The sequence below is a fragment of the Citrus sinensis genome, chromosome 9 (assembly GCF_022201045.2).
Source record: "Citrus sinensis cultivar Valencia sweet orange chromosome 9, DVS_A1.0, whole genome shotgun sequence".
In the NCBI taxonomy this organism is placed as follows: domain Eukaryota; kingdom Viridiplantae; phylum Streptophyta; class Magnoliopsida; order Sapindales; family Rutaceae; genus Citrus; species Citrus sinensis.
In genome coordinates, this window is record NC_068564.1 from 1,261,002 (window position 1) to 1,284,372 (window position 23,371).

The 23,371-nt window shown below is 33.4% G+C and overlaps 4 protein-coding genes, 1 long non-coding RNA gene and 1 other non-coding gene across 11 annotated transcripts; 1 reads left to right on the forward strand and 5 right to left on the reverse strand.

The window, feature by feature from the left end:
• Positions 1 to 327: 327 nt before the first annotated feature.
• LOC102607906 (polypyrimidine tract-binding protein homolog 2) lies at positions 328 to 5,661 on the reverse strand. Of its 6 annotated transcripts, none has more exons than XM_006490496.4 (11): positions 5,494 to 5,661; positions 4,578 to 4,821; positions 4,275 to 4,484; positions 3,114 to 3,176; positions 2,951 to 3,024; positions 2,434 to 2,529; positions 2,168 to 2,225; positions 1,532 to 1,636; positions 1,354 to 1,435; positions 1,109 to 1,221; positions 328 to 1,018 (listed from the first exon to the last, which is right to left on the reverse strand). In XM_006490496.4, the coding sequence occupies exons 2-11, from the start codon at positions 4,761 to 4,763 to the stop codon at positions 659 to 661; spliced, it is 1,347 nt and encodes a 448-aa protein (XP_006490559.1). In that variant the 5' UTR covers positions 4,764 to 4,821; positions 5,494 to 5,661; the 3' UTR covers positions 328 to 658. The 6 variants fall into 6 exon arrangements, with proteins under 6 accessions (XP_006490559.1, XP_006490558.1, XP_006490560.1 ...); XM_006490495.4 differs by having other exon boundaries at positions 4,578 to 4,824; XM_006490497.4 differs by having other exon boundaries at positions 4,578 to 4,824; positions 5,498 to 5,655.
• Positions 5,662 to 8,591: 2,930 nt separating this feature from the next.
• LOC107178638 (uncharacterized) lies at positions 8,592 to 10,726 on the reverse strand. Its single transcript, XM_015534051.3, has 3 exons — positions 10,224 to 10,726; positions 9,574 to 9,825; positions 8,592 to 9,112 (listed from the first exon to the last, which is right to left on the reverse strand). The coding sequence occupies exons 1-3, from the start codon at positions 10,578 to 10,580 to the stop codon at positions 8,792 to 8,794; spliced, it is 930 nt and encodes a 309-aa protein (XP_015389537.1). The 5' UTR covers positions 10,581 to 10,726; the 3' UTR covers positions 8,592 to 8,791.
• Positions 10,727 to 12,064: 1,338 nt separating this feature from the next.
• On the reverse strand, positions 12,065 to 13,164 carry LOC112495599 (uncharacterized). The gene is made up of 2 exons (XR_003061943.2): positions 12,712 to 13,164; positions 12,065 to 12,381 (listed from the first exon to the last, which is right to left on the reverse strand). It is a non-coding gene; the product is annotated as an uncharacterized LOC112495599 (long non-coding RNA).
• On the reverse strand, positions 12,817 to 12,920 carry MIR12110 (microRNA MIR12110). Its single transcript, NR_161561.1, is given in 1 exon segment — positions 12,817 to 12,920. It is a non-coding gene; the product is annotated as a microRNA MIR12110 (primary transcript).
• A 3,668-nt stretch (positions 13,165 to 16,832) lies between the features above and the next one.
• On the forward strand, positions 16,833 to 19,268 carry LOC102608970 (pentatricopeptide repeat-containing protein At2g13600-like). Its single transcript, XM_006490500.3, has one exon. It carries the CDS (start codon positions 16,926 to 16,928, stop codon positions 19,158 to 19,160), a length of 2,235 nt encoding a protein of 744 aa, XP_006490563.3. The 5' UTR covers positions 16,833 to 16,925; the 3' UTR covers positions 19,161 to 19,268.
• A 1,551-nt stretch (positions 19,269 to 20,819) lies between these two features.
• Positions 20,820 to 22,732, reverse strand: LOC102609256 (bidirectional sugar transporter SWEET3). The gene is made up of 7 exons (XM_006490501.4): positions 22,608 to 22,732; positions 22,478 to 22,514; positions 22,164 to 22,386; positions 21,709 to 21,870; positions 21,416 to 21,535; positions 21,131 to 21,317; positions 20,820 to 20,981 (listed from the first exon to the last, which is right to left on the reverse strand). Exons 1-6 carry the CDS (start codon positions 22,642 to 22,644, stop codon positions 21,147 to 21,149), a joined length of 750 nt encoding a protein of 249 aa, XP_006490564.1. The 5' UTR covers positions 22,645 to 22,732; the 3' UTR covers positions 20,820 to 20,981; positions 21,131 to 21,146.
• Positions 22,733 to 23,371: the final 639 nt, after the last annotated feature.

The window sequence follows — 23,371 nt, forward strand, 5'->3', positions numbered from 1 at the left end:
TACTGTAGTATATAAAAAAAAGAAAAAATTTCACCCGTTGAAAGTGCTAAATCAAACATAGCATTACTTGCATTATGTTTTTAGTAATCAACGGCTTAAGCACTACTATTGTATAATTTTCTATACCATAAATTCGGATATTGCGACAGTCATGAATCATGAGCTAAGCATTTCACGAGTTAAGGGTGCAAGTAAAGCACAGAATGCACCTTTCATATGGCAAAAGCAAAGTTTTTGTTTTTTTTCAAAAAGGGTTTCGCTTGCAAGAGCAACAACTAACAACTTCAAGCAAAGTTGAAAAAAATGAAAAAAGGAACGTAAGAGCTCTTTCTCAAAAGTATTTCACATTAACATTAAGAAGAATCCGCAGTTCATAACGGTGTTGGGGCAGCCGCCAACAGGTATTCAAGCCCACCGCTTACATAAACTTCACCTTCAGAATTGCATTGCAGGGTGAAAATTAAAAACCCCAAACAAAAAAGAAAAAAGGAAAAAGATGTGACAATTTCATCCCAACAGAAACGCTTCAGAATTGTGAGGTCTTCACAAGTTGCCTTTGCTTGATCAATGGTCGCTTCATCCCAATGGAAATCCACTTTTGAATATGCTTCACTTCCCACCATTAAACAAAACTAGCAGAACCATTTCTGAAGATATGCTATTGCATGTGATCAGGTCTCGGTGGGGGCATTGCCCCGTGATGATGCTGCATGCCACTCTGGCCTGGCATGTGCATCTGCATCATTCCGGGGCCCATAGGCATAGAACCTGGAGGCATGTAGGGATGATTGCCCATCATGGGCATGGATTGTGAAGCTGGTGGAACAGCTCCCCATCCGGCTGCAGTAGGCTGATGCATCATAGGCTGCTCCGGAGGCGGAGGAGCAAACTGCGCCCCATTGTATTGATTAGCAGTGGCACCAACCATTGGAACCGGCTGTTGTCCAAGAATTGAAGGTTGCGAGTTCACCATGGGAGTGCTAGGGAGCGTATAATCTCTGCTCCTATCATTATTGACCTGAAATCAGCATATCAAGCACTGAATAACACGTCTCAAAGAATTTTCTGGAAACAGGAAAGGACTGAACAACTGTAAAAATTAATCAACCTTAATACTAAGATCAGTATGGCGAGAGTATGATATGTGAAGCTTGCAAAACCCCCCATCATAGATACAGTGTCCTTCCAAAGCTTCCTTCGCAACAACAGCTGTCTGAACATCTGCAACCAGTGGCACCATTGCAACATCAATTAAGCACCTTAAATGACGACTTAGAGTTGTATGCCTAAGCAATATGGAGTTTATTATGAGGCAAATTATTAAGAAGAGACTTGGCAGATTCAGAAACTTACCAGGGTATTGAATCAAAGCCTGAAGTCCACCATTCTTATCAAACATCGCAATCTTTTGGACAGGACCAAAAGCAGAAAAGACCTAGCCATGGGTTATAAAGGGGGCAAAACAATCAGTACTAAGAAAAGCATGCTTCAATAACAACTTCAATACTAATTTTATGGTGGAAGGAAATACCATGTGTAAAACATCCAAGGTGACAGCATACTGCATGTTCTCAATAGATGCAAGAAGTACATTGCTCTCAGGTTCTAGTTTCTTTCCATCAAGACCAACGCTCAACTGCAATGATGCCATGAATACTTAATTAATCAGCAAACAAGCATATTAAAATGTGAATGTGGAGAAAATAAAGTAAAAAATTCATGGCAAGTAAAACTGCACCCATAAGATGCATCATGTAAAATGTAAGCTGTTTGCAAACAAACAGCATTTTGGCATGTATGAAAAATATACAAAGGTCTAAAAGCAGCCACTCTATGATTCTTCTATGCATGGATGAAAACAATACACAGAATTAAAAATACTATGAAAACTTTACAGAATACATAGCCTAGGCTAGAACCATGGTCTAATTGCCTCACATGAGCCGCATGTAGTTCAAGAACAATTTCATTGCAGTTTCCAGCTACCAATGCATATAATAACTTACAATACACAGGATAAAAATACTATGAAAACTTTACAGAATACATAGCTTAGGCTAAAACCATGGTCTACTTGCTTCACATGAGCCACATGTAGTACAGAAACAATTTGATTACAATTTCTAGCTGCCAATGCATATAATAGCAAACTTGTGATTCCAGCTACCTGGCCGCTAGCATCTATGGCCGATGGAGCAACAGGAAGGTAAGGATTAGTGTAGTCCCTGAAAATTTCAAATAACATAAATGAGCTACAGAATAATAAGCATGCAACAGATAAGGGGAAGCCTGGTAAATAATAAAAATGCCCATCATGATGGAACCACTAGAGAAACGAAAAGACAAGCAAATACAAGTCTTCTACAGGAGAGGACACACAAACAAAACATGAAATTAAATAATCAGTGAGACAAAATTAATTAACAAGATTACCTGCTACGGTGGCTCTGAAATTTCACACTCAAGTCTGTGTGAGCAGAATATGTAATCCTTAGGGTACACGGCCCCATATTTTCTGGAAGAAGATACCTGATACCAAGGATAATAAAGTCAATAGATCATCGTCGTGCTGCATGGACAGCAATGAAATTCTGATACAACTGGCAAAGCACATAGCTTCATGTATAGGAAACGTGAATATTCAAGGAATCTGCATCTAACGAACCAACTAGCAAATTCACTAGAAAACAGAACAATCTAGTGAACAGTGTGCCAATTCTTGCTGAAACTATAAGACCTTGTAAATTAAAGAAAAGTAAAGCATGAGGAGTTTAATTCTCCATCTGAAACTTAATAGAACACTTATGCAAAAAGCTCTTCAGTTTATGCAAAAAGCTCTTCAGTGGCTAGACATGTTATTATTTCCTATCATGTTTGCACCATCTAGAGGTATACACATTCCACAGCAGTTAGACTAAATACCGTGTCAAAAAATTAATACAATCGTCACCTAGGGATGCTTCTTCCATCCAGGGCATTTTTTGCAGAAGAGGCAGTTTCTGTATCAGAAAATTGCACCAATGCCTGAAAAGATAATGCATTAAATGAGTTCATGTTCAGAGAATGCAAGAAACAAGGACTAAATTTTAGTAACAGCTATTAAGTGCATATACCTGAAAACCAGCTGTCTTCTCGAAGGTAGTTATCTTATGCACAAAACCAAATGCTGAAAAGACCTGCAATATGAAAATGACTTTTAGAAGAGATAGTGTGAGACACATATTCTAAAAGTTTCAAAGAAAATATCCTGCGCTGTATCATCTAAGAATTGTCATAAATGTTGATACACAAATTTTGAGGTTTTAAACAAACAGATAGTGGCATTTTTTTCTCCAAGATAAATAGAAAACTGCATTGAAGCAAGGAAATAAGGAGTTCTAGAGAACTCTACTACTCCTGGGAGACTTAAGCTTGCATCAACACTTGTACAAGAACCAAGACATACAAGAAAGTTGAAAAGGTAATAATGGATAAAAAGATAAGCATCTATCTTTCAAAAAACTAACTAAGAAAAGGCAATTTTTCAATATGTTATGCGGCAGTTGACTGCATAGTATTATTACAAAAAAACAACTAATTAGATTCATTCTTTCAAGCTAAAAGTAACATCATATTCTTAAAACCTAGTAGGATCACTGACTGCTCTATAAACTCAGGACTTTGAACAAGGGAGTGAGAATATGTTTCTACCCCCATTCAACACCACTGAAACCAACCCCCCGGGGGAGGGGGGGGAGTCAAATTCTATACGTATAAACTTTGCATATGGTAGACAGACAAATCTTATTTACACTAAAAAAAAGAAACTATAACCAAAATCCAATTGATTAAGTAAAAGTATTTATCACAAAAGCCTGAAAATGATCATACTGGATAAAACGTACACCATCATTAACTACACAACAACCAAAACATAGCATAGAGCACGCAGAAGTGAAAAGACAGAGGGATGCACAAGAGAAAAGAAATGAAATCACCCTAAACTATTAGAATGATACGAATAGGAAGGTAAGGAGGAAGTGTAGGGAAGAAAGAGACAGTGTTAAGGAAAAGGAGAAAGGAGACAAACACACATGTGCTCTTTCTCCTGATGCACTAAGCTGCCATTGGAGATATTTCCTTGACAAGGGCCTGCTGTCCATTTACATTCATGTCAAACAAAAGCTTTCCAAAACATGACAAACTACAACCTACTTACAGAAGCTCATTGATAACACCCTTGAGTAATATGTTACCTTGTCTAAACATAAATGGAAGGCATAAAGTGCACTTACCAGATGTAGAACATCAATGCTCACAAGCCGTGCGTCCGTACCCTCAATAGTTACCAATAGTACATTTCCAGCAACATCTGCTGTTGTTTTGTTATTCACAATTTCCTGCCTATTAGAATACTGCAGGTAGACAGTCTTCCCCCGCACTTGGGCAGGCTCAGAAGATGAGGCATAATATGATATCATTGCAATAGCTTGATTCAAATCGGCCTGAAGAAAATTAAGGAGTATGAAAGACAAAAAGTTAATAACATTATGGTTGAAGTTGGTGAAACAATACAGAACGATCCCACATCCACTTACAAATTCTATAAAAGCCTGATTCCGATTGGCTCCAACATTGCACTTAGTGTTCACAACCTTACCAAAGGGCTTACCAAGTTCAATTAACTCCTCCTCTGTGCATTCCCATGGTAAGTTTCTCAAATGGAGCACCTTAGATGGGGGTTGAGTGTACCGGAACTGCGGTTGACTAGACACAGATGCCATCCTTTAAAACCAACCCAACCCAGTAAAGGACAAAACAAATAACAGCTTCTCCCTTCAACTGCTACAATACAACCCAGATAAATATGAGATTCCACACCATAACAAACCAAACATAAATATCTCAGAAGGTAATCCTAAACTCTACATTTCATCTCCATTACATCAATGCACCAAATGAAATATATGAGAACTTTCTTGTCTAGAATCTAGATGGGCGACTTTCTTTGTCATATTCACTTTGGGACCACATTGATTCAAAACAATTTCAAAAAAGAGCACTCAAACTAATAATTTCCGCATTTGCAACTTCTTTAGAATATGCTAAAATAAATTTTGTGCAGAAATTTCAAACAAGCTTCTAACAATTACAACAACCAGCCAATACAATCACCAGAACAATTGAAAAAGAGAATAATAGACAAAAATTATTTTTAAAAAAAAGTCTGTTCCATTCACTTTTAATAGTTTCAATAAGATACAACATATTTTGAAGCTTAACAAGACAACTTATCAATTGTATTATAGCTTCTGGAACTGACCTATTAAAACACATTTTCTTATATTTTCAGTGCCTTTTTTTTCAGGAAAACCAAAAAAAAAGAAAAAAAATGTAATCATCGTGTCGTTAATCTCGACACACGTAAATTGAGGAGTAACTGAAAAAAAAAAGAAGAAAAAAAAGATCGATTTTGTTGAATAGGGCAAATAGAGAGAGATAAGAAATCAATACCTACAAGAAGTAGAGAGCGAAGCCTTGATTTTGTGATAATTTCGAAGTTAGGGTTTCGGAGGAGCAAAATACAAAAGAGCCGATTGGAGGATTTTTCTATTTTTTATCAGTGTGTTAGTTTTTCTATTTTTGTTGGCGCCGGGCTAGCGTAAGGTGCACCGGGTAGAGGTGAGGCCTGCTTTCGTTATGTATTGGTAAATTATCATTTGTATACTTTAAATTTATATTTTTATAAAAAATATTATAATATTTTAAGAATGTATTAATTATTTATTTTTAATTGATAAAAATTATTTATCAATCATTAAATTATTAATTTTTGTTTAAAAGTTAACAGAATTATAATAAATTAATGATTTTATCCTTAAAAATTATCACTTATATATCTTTAAAATCTCTTATTATAATTTTTTTACCCTAAAATTATCACTTATATCATATGAAAAAATGATATTACCCATCTAACGTCATTATTAGGGGTGGACATAAACCCACAACCGATGGGTTTACCCAAACCCAAACCAAATTAAATAGTTTGAGTTGGGTAAATCATGAAAATGGGTTAGATGTGAGTTTTATATAGAAAGTAATTTCATTATGGGTTGGATATGGTTTACCCATGGGTCATGGACAAAACCCCAACACTCAAATTTTTCAAATGAAATAAATGAAAACAAAATAAATGAACACAAATAAGTAAAAGGCCACCATTAAATTTTTTACGACGTGATCAATTGTCAACAGTTAGAAAATGAAAATAACATGTAAAAATAAATTTAAATTAAATAAATATTGTTGTAAATAACATAAATTTTTTTCTTATTTACAAAAATAATTCCTCCCACATGGAAGGATCATCATAGAAAGAACAGAAGACTCTACTAGTGATCAATAATAACTCGGCTTGGACTTGGTCCAATATGCTAGATGGGGGCTATGTTTTTTGTCAATAATTGAATGTAATGCCTATATTAGACCATGTACAAAACTTTGCTTACTATATAATGAAATTAGAACATAAAGCATACACACTATATAATATCAGAATGTAAATAAAATTAATCATATAAGTAGACAACATAACGCAAAACTACCAAAACGATAAATAAAAATAAATATTGCATAATTAAATAAATAACAAGTGGCAAAGTTTATTATTAGATTGTTAATATCATATTTGTGAAAGTTTATTATTAAAGTGTATGTTCTTATTTATTGAGAAATAATAATTTTTTTTATTTAACTTTATTTTGACTTTCTAGTATTTTTTAATTTAAGGATTAAGTTATTGTAAAATTTATAATTGTTATCCACTATGTTTTTTATATTTTAATATCAATTTAATAATTAATAACAATTAATAATTATTATAATTTTGATATAATTAAATTTTATTAAAATAAAAATTATTTTGATAATAAAATTCAAATCAAACCCAAACCAAACCCAAATATTTGGTTTGGTTTGGGTTGGGTTAAAAATATTTTGGTTGGTTTACGTTGGATCTAAATTTTTATGGTTTGGTTTGGGTTGACTTAAAACCCAACCCATGCCCACCCCTAGTCATCATATCTAAACGGCAACTAACAGTTTGATAGACGACAAATATATTTTGTTAACTTATGGTAGACGATTTATATACCCTAAAAGTGTTGTAGTAAATTTGATAACATAATAAATTAAGGGTATGCGATTAATAATTTCCCTTATGTATTTATAGGTGGAATTGGGGAGTGGCAGCAAGGAATTATTACTGTGTTAATTTGTTAAAACTATAAAAAAAAATGGGAATAAAATTAGGGTGGATTTCATAAATTTAAAAATTATAGGAAGGTGAAAATGAAAATGAGTAAATAAGAATGAGGATGAAATTGATATTTATACTTACAATTATTATAATAAATAACCACAATAACTAAGGTAATTTTTATATGTCAAGATAAATTAAAGACATCAATAACAACATAACTTATTTCGATCCATATATCTTAAGTAAAAAAATCTTTATACCTCAAGTAAAAAATGTATTTTGATTTAATTTTCCATTTTAATTCTAACTCGTTCTAATTCTAATCTATTTTGATACCAATCCATTTTGATTGCCAATCGGTAAACACAATGTTAATTTTTTTTTTAACTTCTAAAAATACTCATAAAAAAAACACTTCTTAATCCACTATAGTCTTCTTGCCATACAATATTATGTTGGAGTTAAAATTTTAAGATATGTCATCTATGTTATTGACGTTATTAATACATAAATGATATATGTTATAAAATATTTGAGGGTAAAATCTCATTTAATCCATATATTTTGAGGTTAGTACCCATTTAATTCCTATATTTTTAAAAATATATCAAGACATCTGAACTATTAAATTATTGACATCATTTCCATTACTTTTAGCTTGCTTTTACAATATTACTCTCTTACAATAATTTTTTTTTTGGACATTGATAAAAAATTAAATTGTAAATTTATTCCCAAAAAATAAAATAAAAACAACATTTTTGTGGAAAACTCTAGAGTTACTATTAATGTTAAAAAAAATTGGTAATTTAATTTTTTAATAATATTAATATTTTTAGACATAAATGAACTTTTACAAAATTAATATATATTCTTTTATTTTTATTTAATTTATGTGATTAAATTGATAATTTAATTTTTTTTATTAATGTCAAAAAAAGAAGAAACATTGTTGCAGAAATGAAATATTATAAACGCAATCAAAATAAAAAAATAATAATAATACAACTATCAATAGTCTAATACCAGAAATATTTTAAAATAAATATTTATAAAGATAGGGTCCAGCAAACACTAAATATAGGAATTAAATAAATTTTTACCCCTGTTTTGATGAGTCATATCATATATCAAAAGGTCAGTGATTTGTTATCTCTTCCAACTTAATGCAAATCAACGAACACGTCAATAGAATGGTAAGAATATCATCACTTCACTTCTTAAGTCTGCTATAATAATTTCACTTCACCATTTGTAAAATATTTTCCTCTTCAATCCTAATTTTATTTTTATTTACTAGGCAATGACAATATTAATCTCTATATCAAAACAATTTAAAAGGAATTAATTTTCTTAATTAAGAATCTTAAATAAGTATTAAGATTACTTATATGACATCGAAAGTTAAGTGCTACTAAACGAACACAAAAGGAAAAGAATACAAATCAAGATTTCAAGAAAAAAATCCAAATCACTTTTACAAGAAGATATATAGTCCAAGAATTATAATGTGATCGTTCGAATATATAGTAACAAATCAAGTATACTTCAAGGTTGGCCAACGAGCACATCCTTGTAAGGTGTTGAGGCAGGAGCAGGAACAGGAGTACTAGAAGCAGTGGCAATGCCAGCAGCCACTGCTATTGCTTCTTCTTCAGCTGCTGGCCTTTTTCTTCTCCTCTGCTCTTCTATAATGAGCGGGACTTGGCCTTCCCTTTCTTGCATCAGCCTTTCATGTGCTCCTCCTCGCAGTTTCTCAAGCCGCAGTCCATCCATTTGCTGCATCTTGAATACCTTAACCACATTAGTTAATCCTCCAATGAATAGCAATAGGCTTCCGATAATTCCAAGCCATGCCCAATCCGTGCTCTGCATAATTACAAGACAAATTAACTAAGTGCTTCTCATAATTGCATTACTTGCATACTTAGTACTAAACTCAACTACAATTGCACAATTGGGAGTGCTTTTTTCCCTTACAAGAGTTCCTCTAGAAAATATATCAAATGCTTCCTTCAAATTTGCAAACACTTAAATCAAGCACTGAAATACTAATATAAGGTATTTGCCTTATAGCATAGCCTTTTGGTCAAGTCTTATACAAACAGTTTCATGCTGAGTCAAGAGGCTCAGTAAGATCTTTGGTCGATCACATATAAAAAACTTACAACACATTTGTCATAACCCAAGAGAAACAACTTAAAAGGTATTTTTACATATCATCAGAGAGAAGCCTTCTCACGGCGGCACAAGCAACCCCGTCACAAGTTTTTTTTTCCCCTCGTTCTTGATTAAGGAATGAACATAAATATGGTATGATGGAAACTTACAAGAAGCTCTGTCCCATGGTGCATCCATCCAGCTTGTTCGCGGCTGTTGAGGATCGCACCTACCATTAACAACAAACTCCCCATCAAGAACGGAATGTGGACACTTTGTTGCAAGATTTGAACATGACCATCAGCTCTCTCATAGATTTGACACGAGTTGTGAATTGATCCAAGCAACCATAAAACAGGGCCAGCAATAAGCATGTTCAGAGCATGCTTTTCCAATTTAAAGAGACCATAATTTTTCTCTTCCTACAAAATTTGTAAAAAGCCACAAAAATTTTATTTCATTGCATAAATGAACCTATAATAGTCATAACTCTGTATAGCTTGATTGATATAAAACAATCAGAAACCACAAGACGACAATTCAAAACCACAAATCTATTAATGCAGAATGGGCATGAACCCAATTGTCAGTTGGGGTGATTCCATTTTCATAACATGGCCAACCAAGTTGATTGTTGGCCGAACAAATTGTGCCCAAAAGTTTTAAACAAAGCCCAGAGCACAAGTCCAAATTTGAAGTCATTTCATTGCAATATATATAACTGATAGAGCAAAGACAAATCTACACAGATCGAGTGTACCTTATTTCTGTCAGGTTTATTTATGTGGATTGATATATAATATCAACAATGAAAACAAACCTGAATAAAGAGAAAGAGGATGGCCAAGAAAAAAAGAAGAGACCCGAGAGTCTGAACAACAGGAACCGCAAACTCGACAAGGGCAAGCTGAATATCAAACCCTAATAAAGGAAACCAATAATTGATCCCAGCAAGATGAGCCAGAAGATCATGAACATTAATAACCATTATCAATGCCAAAGCTATAAGCAAAAGCACAAGACCCGATTTGGGTTCTCTTGAAAATTCGGCAGCAAATCCACCGAGAAGCACGATTGTTGCAAACACATAGAGCCCTGCATTCATGTACTCGGCTCGGTTTCTAGTCAATCGTGGGCCGTACATTCTGGTCTCTCTTGCCGACGCTAGCTTCACCATTATTATTGCAAATTAATTAACAGATTTTATTGTAAAAACAAAGGTCACAAATTAAGATCAAATATGTGTGCTTTTGAAGTGGTCGTGCTAGAGTTCTTTGATCTTGTTCAAGTGAAGAGGTGGTATGATGTGAATCGCGAAGTGGAAGAGAGAGAAGTTGTTGGAGGGAGGGTACGTGTCTTCTTGCATGGTGATCAAATTGAGAAATTGAGTTTGAACGTTGAATGAGAGAACACGTGTGATATCATCTCGTGAAAGAATTTTAGAATCCATCCCCGGTTATACAATTAATTAATACATTTACAATATTTGTAATTAAATTTTATACAACTATTATTTATATATTGATTTTTTAAAATAAATATACACATATTTTATTATTTTTTAATTAATATATGATTGACATGCTACTCAAAGGAATTTTAATTTTTTTTCATTTCACGTGTCTTAAGTGTTAAGATAGAGATGAAGGCTTAATTGGGCAATCTAAGAGTGATATGCTATAGAAGTTAATTATCGATTTTTTTTTATAAAAAAAATCATCACTAGGTGTGGAACCTTCAAAATTAAGGGCTATCAAAGTAAGAAATTAAGAATAATTTAGACACTAGTTGTCAAAACTTATGCTTTATTTGAATTTTAAAAAAAAAGTACGTGGATTTTCTATAATTATCTTTATAAAGTGGCCGTTGTACGTGTTTACACAAAACCATGGGGAGAAATATCATTGCCCTAATTTTATTCTACATTACTACAATCTACAATAAATTACATATTAGATTAGATGGAGTTTTTACTCAAAGAGTGGTATCAAATTATATAAAAGAAGATATTGGTATGCATGATAGGATATGATAAGATGATATAAGATTAGGTTAGATATAATATTATGTTATGGTCGGTGACTCGGTGTAGTGTATATAGGATTGGCTTATAAATAATTATGTATTGTGTTTGATATGCAATTGGATAGCCATTAATATTTTTTATTTATTAATTTAGTTAAAATTATCTTAAATTAATTATTACATCACAATCTAGAAAGTAAATTTGCTTCCCCAAAAACTCTATATTTTAGAGTTGAAGCTTTGAAATTTTGTATCAGAAGTTGAATATAGCCAAAAATTAAAAAAAAATCTATGAAGTAATAATAAGTATAAACTAAATAAAATAATATAAAATATAAACTAAATTAAATCAAAGTATCTAAAAATATAAAATATAATCTATATTAAATAAATTCATCAGTAAATTTAAGCATTGGGGAAAAAAAGAAAGACAAAACCTTCTCTTAATATTTACTGTCATGCTCTATATTATGAAATCACCAAGATTATGAAATCTTGGTGATTTCAAAATCTCGGAAGTTCATGGAGACTATTGTTCCTATACCAATTTCCTTGACTTGATATTTTGAAGTTCGCCGAGCTCCAAAATCTACTCCAATATGTGAGCAAATTCCACATTTTTCAGGAAGGGGGAAAGAGCCTTCACGTAGGATTGAACTGATAATTTCAACACCAGCCCACTATTAGGCATTCTAGAACTCTTTAATATAACAAACGTGTAAATAAATCCGGACCATACAAATTTACAATTGCTTTGCAATAACATGCATGATAGGAAATATTCTACATACAAGTCCTTAAATTAATTAAACCCATAGTACTATTCTTGATGGACTCCCTCTCAGTTTACAAACAACCTTGATTTCATCCTAAAAAGAGCCACAAAACATCAAATCCTCTTTCTCTTCTTCGATCTCCTGTGATGATCCCGTCTTTCCTCATTTCAGCATAAACTGCAAAATATCAAGCAAGAATTGCTAGGCTGATGCTCCGCAGATTTGAAGGCATAATGCAATGTAAAGAAAGAAAAAAAAATTATGGATTTGCTTGTGGTATAATTTGTTTTGCATATACATACTGACCATGGCTGTAAAAGGTTAATTAACCTAACCATATACACATCGATCATATACAGCAAGCAAGAGAATACATAAAAATATATCAATATGAAAAGGATTTTATCCACAGTTGTAAGTATTAAAAGCGAACCTCCGAACATAATTACAAAAATAAATAAATAAATAAAAATTAACGTGCAGAAATCAGAAATGGATGGATCTGACCAATTCAAGGAGATGCAATCATTTCTCTAGCAGCAGCCTGCAGCTTGCTGCTTGGATTCTCTGTTTAATTTTTAACTAACTAGGAAGCTTTAAAGTATATGCATGTGAGATAGATCGGTCCAGGGAGCTGTGACCCGGGGTAAATATAAAACGCTAAAAAGAAGCTGAAGAAATTACTCCGGGTGCAACTCCCCAGAACTATCTATCTCCCATTTAATCGCCCTTCATATTGAAAGAAAGAAAGAGAGAGAAGAAATACTTGTGATTTGTAGATGTGTGTAGTTACAGCTCAAAGTTTAACTCATATATATAGCACGAATTTAGAATAGTGACTTCCACATTAGGTGTTGTTTGGATAGCACTACGAGCTTAGAGAGGACGAGTTTGAGTCACTACCGACACTAATTCCACATTTATAAATATTTACTGGTGTTGGTTATATGACATATCGAGTCTTTATTAGATATGTAAATTTTGTAGATATGCTTGGCAGACCTCAAATTAGATATATCATATATCTTATAATTATATGACTTTAATTAGACTCTCAGTAAATTAAAGGGAAAAAGAAAAAAAGGTATCGTGCATTTTACTTTTCATAACTTTTTTTTTAATAGTGGGTTGAAGAAAAAGAAACTTTTATTGTCTTTTATAGTTATATTACATATGAGGTTTATTAGTATGATTCAAAAATCTATGCCCAATTAGAGGCGAGAATGAGACAATTAGATATATTAATTACTCTATGCATCTACACTTGTGGGGGGAGAATTTTCATTATATCTTGTATGAGGACTCGAACTACACCAACCCATCAGCAAACAACAGAACTTAGTGGTCCGAAAGTTTTTAAAAAGAAGGGATGTTTCTAATTGGAATCTTGGCTATGTACTGGATGCAAGTGAGTGGCTATGCACATGGTGTTGTCAATGCCTTTGATGCATTTTGCTTGAACATTGCTACTGCTGATCGATTAATGCACTTGTTTCTTTGTCATGAAAATGGAAAACTGATCAAGGTCATTGATTATACTGTGAGATTTTGCTTTTTTCTCTTGTGTGGTACAACAATAATACCCATCATGATTTGCCATTTCATCATATTAAATTGTCGTTTCTGAATTTCGGTGACACACATTGTCATTGGATGTTAATCACTATAATCCATGAACACAAAATGCCACCCAATATGGAGCCAAAATACCTATGTAGCTAGAATGTACCAACTATTAATGATGGAATTGTTTTACTTTATAATTATTCTTTTTCGTAAAAGCACAACATGTTTTTCATGCTAATATTTACAATTAGCACGTTTTTCTACTCATATTTCACACTTCTTATTTTGCAAAGGTAATAAAATAGTTGATTATTTAACAAAATGATGATTTGGGTAGCCCAATTTACTTGGTGGAATTCTCCACCACAATTCATTAAGCCAGCAACATATATAATTTTCTCAATTCTTGGGGTTTTACAAATTTTTTCTTTTCAAATTTTTTAACTCGTGAGCTGCTCGCTATTGTACACCCTTTAACTTATCAATAATGTTTTTCCCTTATTAAAAATGTAAATAAAAAAACTTTAGGGGCCCTTCTAGTTCTTGGTATTCTCTTTCTTGAAATCGGATGAAAAGAATCTGCAGAAGTAGTTGAAGAAAAGAAACAATTAGAAGTCATTGGCCGCTTCTGCCCCATCACCAAGGCATGCATACAAAAGATGATCCTGTAATCCTGTTGGCCAAAGTTGAGGAGTGATTAATTAGCTACTAATTAACATTCAGATTATATAATTTTTGGATTCTCTCTGCATATCTTAGATGAATTTTCATAAAAGAAATGATGTTTCTTGGTGCAGTTTGGCTAGAACATGGATATTTGGATAAAGGAGACTCTTTTAGTAAATAACCAATAAATATCAATGTGAAAAAATTTATATTTTTTTTACACGTGCAACAATCTTACTAATATTATTTATAAATAAATTAAGATTAGCGAAATTAAAGCAATATTTATTATTTAACATCCTTACAACAATTTTACTAATAATTATTTTATAAAAAAATTTAACTTATCAAATTATTTGTAAAAGTAATATAATAATATAAAGTGTAAATTCTAATGTTACTTTTAAGGTTAATTTGATAAATTATCATTTTTTTTATTAATTTTGCTAAGAATATTGTTGGAAAAGTATTATTATAAAAAAAAATTAAGGATAGGAGTTAACATATTCAATGACGGGGATATTTTCAAGTATTTTTTTAAATATACAAATTAAAAAATAATTAACTTAAAATATAAGAAGTAAACGAACATTTAACTAGACACACATTATTATAATTCGTTTTATCAATGTTTTCTCAATCTCTTTAGCATATTTCATTTGGCTACGTACTGGATATATAAGCACGTGTTGCTGTCAAAGTGTGAAGTGTCAATGCCTTTGCTCGAACATTGCTACTCCTAATTGATACATGCACGTGTTTGTTTATCATGAAAATGGAAAACCAATGAAAGTTATTATTGATTGTAGGGTTCCTAACCCCCCACCCCACCCCAACCAATATTTTCTTTCTCTTGTGTGTCATACACAACCCATCATGATTTGCCATTTCATCACATTAAAAATCAAAGGAGAGGATCAGATCCTTTTTTACCGTTCTAAATCTAGACACATGCCACAACATAAGCAGGAGTTAAGAGTATTTATGATCGTAAATATTAGCAGATATTGATATATATTGTTACCAAAATAAAAATATAATAACTCAACTTGAGCAAATGCACTCTTACAATAATACAAAAGAACGTTAATGCAAATTTACAATCAAGGAATAAACAGATATGAAATTGTATATTCATGGCTATCATTGAGCCATTGAATCATTGAATGATACAACTCAAACCCCTCAGAAAGAATTTTCAACTAAATTATAGCACCATTTTAGAAGATGATCGTATTTTCAACCGGTGGATTGGATATGAATTTACTTTTGTAAATCCGTAAAAGTCCGCCAATTTGCAAAAAAATATTTATTTAATTAAAAAAATTATAAATATGACATTACTAATAAATAAGTAAGTAAAATGTAATTACATACTTATATTAATACCATAAGATACCTTATCCATTATTAAAAAATAACATAAATAATTAAATAATTAAAATATACAAAGATAAGTTGTAAAAATTCTTAAACAAAATAAAAAATTATAAACCAAACAAAACATTTATCCTAAATGCCACTTCACCGAAGCAGCCACAAGAAAACAAAAAACCTTGACTTCTTTAAACTTTCTCGTCACAAGCACACAAAAACCCCTTGACTTCCTATCCTTTCCTGTCACAAGCACAGAGCCACCAGCACCCAACAATTCTTACTAGCTTTAAACTTCTCCTTCCGCCATCTTCTCCAAATTCTTGATCTCTGTGCAAGCAGTCATTTGAACAAAATTATTTTATTTGTTAATTTTTTTATTCAATAAAATTATTTTATTTGTTATTTATTTCAATCAGGTTAAAGTACGAAATATAAATTGGCAGCAAACATTTTTCTTTTTGATGTGTCATAATTTGATACTTTAAATGTATTATTGTAACTTTAATTGTACAATTAATTTTAATGTATTATATTTTGAAACTTTAAATGTATTATTTTAGCTTCATTTGAACAAATAATTTCAGTGTGTTGTATTTTAAAACTTTAATGCATTATTTTAGTTTTATTTAAATAATTAATTAATTTAAATCTTATTTAATTTTAAATTTGATTGGTGGTAAAATTATTTTTATATTATTTTTTCATTTTATTAGTTTGTGGATTGGACCGAATGAAAAATTTGTAATCCGCAGATCAATCCGTAAAATGATGGATTTGATATGGATTGAGTCAAATCCTCATCCGATCCGCAAACATATGGATTAGATTTGGATTGAGTTTAATCAATCCGTGGATTGGATTGGATTGAAAATTCATAATCCGTAAAATTGTGGATTGGATATGGATTAATGTCCAATCCGCAAACACCCCTAGTAATATATGAGTGTGAGGCATTTTGAGGAATTCACCTTCTAGTGTGTGTATGCCTAGCTAGTGACTTTGAATTTTTTTATTTTTATTTTTCAGAAAAAGGTTATTTCTAAGGGCTCTAGGAAGAAAAAAGGTTTCTAAAGTATCAAAACGACATCGAATTATCCCAGAAGAGTGGGCTAATGAGCCAGCCCATCCAGACAGGTCAATGTTTGGTGGTAGCTTTGCACGACAAAACGATGCGTTTCAGTTTCATTTGCCTCTTTTTTTTCAAAATGTCGTTAAGATCTTGTTTCCCGTCAAATTGGAGACACAAACGATGGACGAACATGAAACTTTACGCGACCCAATCCCAAACACTAATGACCCAAGAGACCCTTATAGTTTCTACGAACAAGGCCATTACCGAGTGCGGCAGAAATGGCCAGCTTGTTACCGCTCGTAACCTGTTCGATCAAATGCCGATAAGAACTGTTGTTTCGTGGAACACCATGCTTTGTGGTTACTCAAAATGGGCCAAATTTGATGAATCTCTTAGTCTCGTTTCAACTATGCATCGTAGTAATGTTAAGCTCAATGAGACCACTTTCTCTACTATATTAAGCGTATGTGCTCAATTGAATTCTTTAATTGATGGAAAACAGATCCATTGTCTAGTTTTGAAATCTGGGTATGAATGTTTTGAGTTTGTAGGTAGCGGTTTGTTGTTCTTTTATGCAAATTGCTTTGAGATTGAAGAAGCTAAGCGGGTTTTTGACGAGTTGCATGAAGATAATGAGTTGTTGTGGAGTTTGATGCTCGTTGGTTATGTGCAATGCAACTTGATGAGTGATGCATTTGACGTGTTTATAAAGATGCCAAAAAAGGATGTAGTTGTTTGGACTAAGTTGATCTCAGGGTATGCTAAGAGTGTAGATGGTTGTGAGAAGGCTTTGAAGCTGTTTCGGTGGATGAGAGAGAGTGGTGAGAATATGCCTAATGAATATACTTTTGACTCTGTTATAAGGGCTTGTGCTAGACTTGGGGCTTTTTGTGAAGGGAAGGTTGTTCATGGGCTCTTGATAAAATGTGGGTTTGAATTTGATGAGTCAATTGGAGGTGCATTGATTGAATTCTATTGTGGTTGCGAAGCTTTTGATGGTGCAATGAGAGTTTATGATAGGTTGGAAAATCCATGTTTGAATGCTTCAAATTCGCTTATTAATGGTCTAATCTCAATGGGTAGGATTGAGGATGCAGAGTTGATTTTTAATAGACTGACAGAAGCTAATTCAATTTCATATAATTCGATGATTAAAGGTTATGCGGTTTATGGTCAAGTTGACGATTCAAAAAGACTTTTTGAGAAAATGCCTCACAGATCAATAATTTCTTTGAATACTATGATATCCGTGTATTCCAGAAATGGTGAAATTGAGAAAGCTTTGAAGCTTTTTGAAGAAACTAAAGAGGAAAGAAACCCGGTGACCTGGAACTCAATGATATCGGGTTATGTTCAAAACAATCTGCATGAAAAAGCTTTGCAACTGTATATGACAATGCGCAAATTGGCAATAGACCGTACTAGATCAACGTTCTCTGTTCTCTTTCATGCATGCTCATGCCTTGGGTCTCTTCAACAGGGACAATTACTTCATGCTCATTTGGTTAAAACACCATTTGAGTCTAATGTTTATGTGGGAACATCCCTCGTTGATATGTACTCCAGGTGTGGGAGCATAAATGATGCTCAGGCATCATTTAGTAGTATCTCTTCACCCAATGTGGCAGCATGGACGGCTCTTATGAATGGATACTCACACCATGGTCTTGGTTCTGAGGCAGTCTTACTTTTTGAGATTATGTTAGAACAAGACATAGTTCCAAATGCTGCTACTTTTGTTGGTGTTCTGTCTGCTTGTGTTCGTGCTGGTCTAGTCAATGAAGGAATGAAAATTTTCCGCTCGATGAAAAGTTATGGAGTAGTGCCAACTTTAGAACACTATACCTGTGTGGTGGATCTTCTTGGTCGGTCAGGCCATCTGCACGAAGCTGAAGAGTTCATCAAAGATATGCCAATTGAATTGGATGCAGTTGTCTGGGGAGCTCTGCTCAGTGCTTGTTGGTTCTGGATGAACATGGAAGTGGGTGAGCGGGCGGCTCAGAAGATGTTTGGTTTGGATACTAAGCCAATATCTGCTTACGTTATTCTGTCGAACATATATGCAGTATTAGGGAAGTGGGGGAAGAAAATGGACATTAGGAAGAGATTGACGCACTTGGAAGTGAAAAAAGATCCGGGTTGCAGTTGGATTGAGCTGAACAGCAGAGTTCATGCGTTCTCTGTAGAAGATAGGAACAATCCAAATTGTAATGTGATTTATGCCACTTTGGAACATCTAACTGCAAATCTAAATTCTGTTGTGCTATTTGATTAAGAATCTACATGAATAGAAGAGTCTGGTTTCTTAATTCAACCTACCATCATTGACCAAATTTGTTTTACCTGTATCGCCCAAATTATAAATCGCAGTCTCCTTCATAAAGATCACATGTTGGTTCCTATTTAATCTAAAGCACATCTCTAATATCCATCTATGTTATGTTTAATCGTAGCTGTTGATGCCGAAATCTGATCGAGTTGATGATGAAGACCAGGTTGCTTCGCCAACACTTTATTTTATTTTGATGGGAAACTGTCACTTGCCGCTCTAGCATAATTTGAATTGCACCGATACCTTCTTTAATCTGCAGCAATGGAAAACTGTCTGGGGGGGCCGGATTCTTCCCAGCGAGTATTTAGAAAACAATAATTTCACACACTCGTGATTTCTTTTTTATCTTTTTTTCTGATTTCTTTTCTTAGTCGGCAAAAGTCCCTTTTTTCATGATCTTCTTAGATTTTTATAGACAACCACATATATCGTTTGTTCTTCAATGCGCGGCCGTTATCGAATTGAATGTGCCGCTTGAATCTAAAGTTAACGTGTCCGTTTGCGTAGTTATTGAGCTGCCGTTATAATGCCTGATCGTGCTTTAAACATTATAGTAGAACGTGCCTAGACGTTACGGATGAGTTTTCAAGTAAAGTTCTACAACACGAGTTACAGACCAAAACCATGCGACCTGATTCTGGTCTCCTCGTAGAATGCTGGTCGCGTTTGCACATGTGACCAAATAACCTTCTCCTCGATTTAAGTGACTTTCTTTCTACTCCCCCAAACAGAAGCATTTGTTGTCACATCTTGATTCATTCGTAATTTAAGACGCCTTTCATAATGGTCTGACTTGTTCTTCAACATCAACATTGGTTTCTGTATCATTGAGCTCACTGGTGCCCTTTACATCAGGTAGGCGTTTTCCTAAGGCTTAATTTAAGTTATTATTATATCATTATCTTTTTCCACGTATCATCCCGGACTGGTTCCTCTCGTTCTTTAGTAAATGGGCATAATCACCCCACAGGTTCATCAAGCTAAGAGACTTTTTGCTATCACAACACAATATTTCCAGAAATTTAACATTGAGCATGACTTTTTTCTTTGAATTACGTGGTTCTGATTCATCAAGCATATTGGATTACGACAGTTCATTTGCAAGTGTCAACTATTCAATAGTTCTAAGCACATTGCTTTCAAAATTACAGTTTATGCATGATAAAAGTTGGTTGAGTTCTCTATTTCTTTATTTATTTATATTTTGTCTCTTATTGCTCCATAACCATCATGACGACGACGATGCAGATTAGCCGTCGCTTTAGGAAAAGCTATAAAAAATCTCATAATTTGTCCAAAAGCTAATTAATTCTTGTCTCTTTATAGCTTGCTATTGGGCTCGTGCTCGAAGAAAATGACATTTTCCTTTTGGTGATTTGGTTGACATTAGTATGGTTGTTGCATAAAAGTAGCGGCTAGTGGTTAATAGTGGACCATTTGTTTCAGTTATATAGGATTGTTCAGTGTATCTGAATATCTGCATTAGTCTTCTCTTTTTGTTCAGTTTTGGAAATCATTTATAGGAATTGGTTCCTCGAGAAGATGGAAAAATTGGTTGCTAACTCTCTTATGAATTATTTTTGCAAATTCAGGATCGCTATTAAAAGTAGTTTTTTTATTATGTTTAGACATCCACTTAAATAACAGCTTTTACATATTACAGGAAATATTTTACTGTGAAAGAGCTATTTTGACGACTCTAGCTGCTTCTTCCCTCTTCACAGGTGTTACCGCAATTATTTTCCGTAGAAATGAAGTTTTCTCCTGTCACAAAAGAGCAAATATATTACATCTCTGCCGATGCATAAACGTTGATGCAATAATGAATTCAGTTTTGTGTGCAAAATTGCTGCCGAATGATTATTTCTCAAGATAATTAGGAAACTTAAAATTCGGAAGGAACCTAATCAAACCTTTCAATCAAATCCTTCAACTCTTGCCATTAATATCATTGTTTATTGCGAGCTGCAGCTTTTTGGAATTCTCTCCATTCTTTTCTAAATCCCATTTGTTTGGTTCTTTAATAATTCCGCTTTTCCTGTACTTCCAGTAGAGAACAAGTTGAAGGATGCCTAAGGGGCCACCAACAAAACTAGGAGACTGCAAATTCAAGAAGTTCAAGTTAAGGAGTCTAATCATGTGTGTGCTGTCTTTTGCATTTTTTTATAACACACGGAGAATTTAGTGGATATGCAAACCGCGATAAAGAGGTCATGGCTCAGTAATCCGTAAACCATCCATATTGCAGAAGTTAGGAATGAGAAGAAAGATAAGTGGAACGGCATGAATTCCACACTCTTTGTTCGTATCACTTGTTTCTGCAATTATAAGCAGACTATTCATTAAAAGACCCAAAGGTTAAGAGGATATGCAAAATCCAGATGGTAACTTGACTTGCAAGTAATTGACCTTTTTCAAGTTTGCCTGTAATCCTGTATAGGTTGCATAGAGGAATGGTATCATGGAATTATAATGGAAAAAGATTACTCACCACAGCCACCAGTGGCGAACTATACATAGTTATAGAGGCTCCCAATCCGATGCTCCCCACAAACAATTTGCGGTGATGGTGATCATGGAATACAAAGGCAGAGACAAGAGCAGTGATGCAGAACAATAGGATAACAGGTATGACTATAGCAGCGACTTTTATCTGCAGAGTAATGATGTTTATAATCCATAACATCCTTGTCAACTATCAATATAAATGCACAGTAACAAGTTAAAAAAATTAGCTCGTAATCGGCACCTAAGTTGCACAATTATCACACACATAATGCACAAAACTAGCACGTAATTGGCACCTAAACTGCACAATTATCACACAGATAATGCACAAAACAAGCACGTAATTGGCACCTAAATTGCACAATAATCACACACATAATGCTTGGCAACGATTATGCATGAAGTATAGAAGCCAAATAAAGCTTTAAAATGGCTTGCCTTATCTCTAGCTGAAGCAAACAAAAAATATATGAGAATGAAGGAGAGCTCGAGAAAGATCCCTAGGCCGTTGATAGTAACCACAGTGAAATTCTCCCACCTGTAGCTTACAACGGGCAGTGCATACCAAGTATAGAGGAGACAGTTTAACAGTGCAATGATGTAAGGAAAGCATGAAAACCCCTCGGTACTTTTCTTCTTTATCACCCTTGAAAAAGTTAATCTGGCAACATGCAGAAAGATATTATGTTCCAAGTCAGTTGCTTTAAATTATAAAATCTCAAGTGGAATTATATCTAGGGTCTAGATGTTACATGGGTGTGGCATAAAGTAACAAAGAAGCTGCATTTCCTGCAAAGATAAACCATGCAAGTCTTATGTGTTAGGCAAAGTTTTTAGCATACAAATTGCAAGGAAGCTGAAAATAAACGAAGCATGAAGTACCCATGACTCCAAACGCTAGGCGCAATCCATCTCCCATAATTTTTCGCCCTCCAAAGATAGTCCTAAGTTGAAGAAATGGTCCCAAGAAGGAGAGTACTCTCTAAACAACTAATAAATTATGTTGTGTGGACTGTTTAACATCCTTCAAGCTGTATAAATAATAAAAAATGGATAAAAAGAGAATAATAGAAAATTGAAGTATCAGGAGAAGTGCTGTCTATGTCCTTAATATAACTTGTGGAGGGGAATGGCTTTCCTCAATTTGTTTAATGCAAAAGCTTTCATCTAATGCTCTGTTAGGTTTTTAGCAATAAATTAAGAGGAAGAATAAAAATTGCTATTGTTTGCTTTTTTTTTGTTCTACTTGTGAGTGGAAGATGCTACAAGACATCCACTACCCAATTGAAATAAAATTCAACGGTGCTATTTGGTTCAATATATATGGCACTAAAATTCTTTAGCTTTTATTTTGCCACAAGACTTGCATTTTTACCAATTATGTGTTAATAAAAAATTATAGAGAGTAGTTCTTATTACAATTTTGCTAAAAAGTTCAATAAACACAATTTGATTCAAGTGACTGTATGCTTGGTAAATTTCTTTTCGGATCAGTGCCGCGTTAGTGTTGTCATTGTAATTGATATGCCTCCTGATTTGATCATTGTGAAATAATGACCATTGCATGAATTGAAAGGCTCCTGGCCACTTCAGTACTTCTATCTTTGGCATCCAGATATATATATATATTCTTACTGGAATTCGGA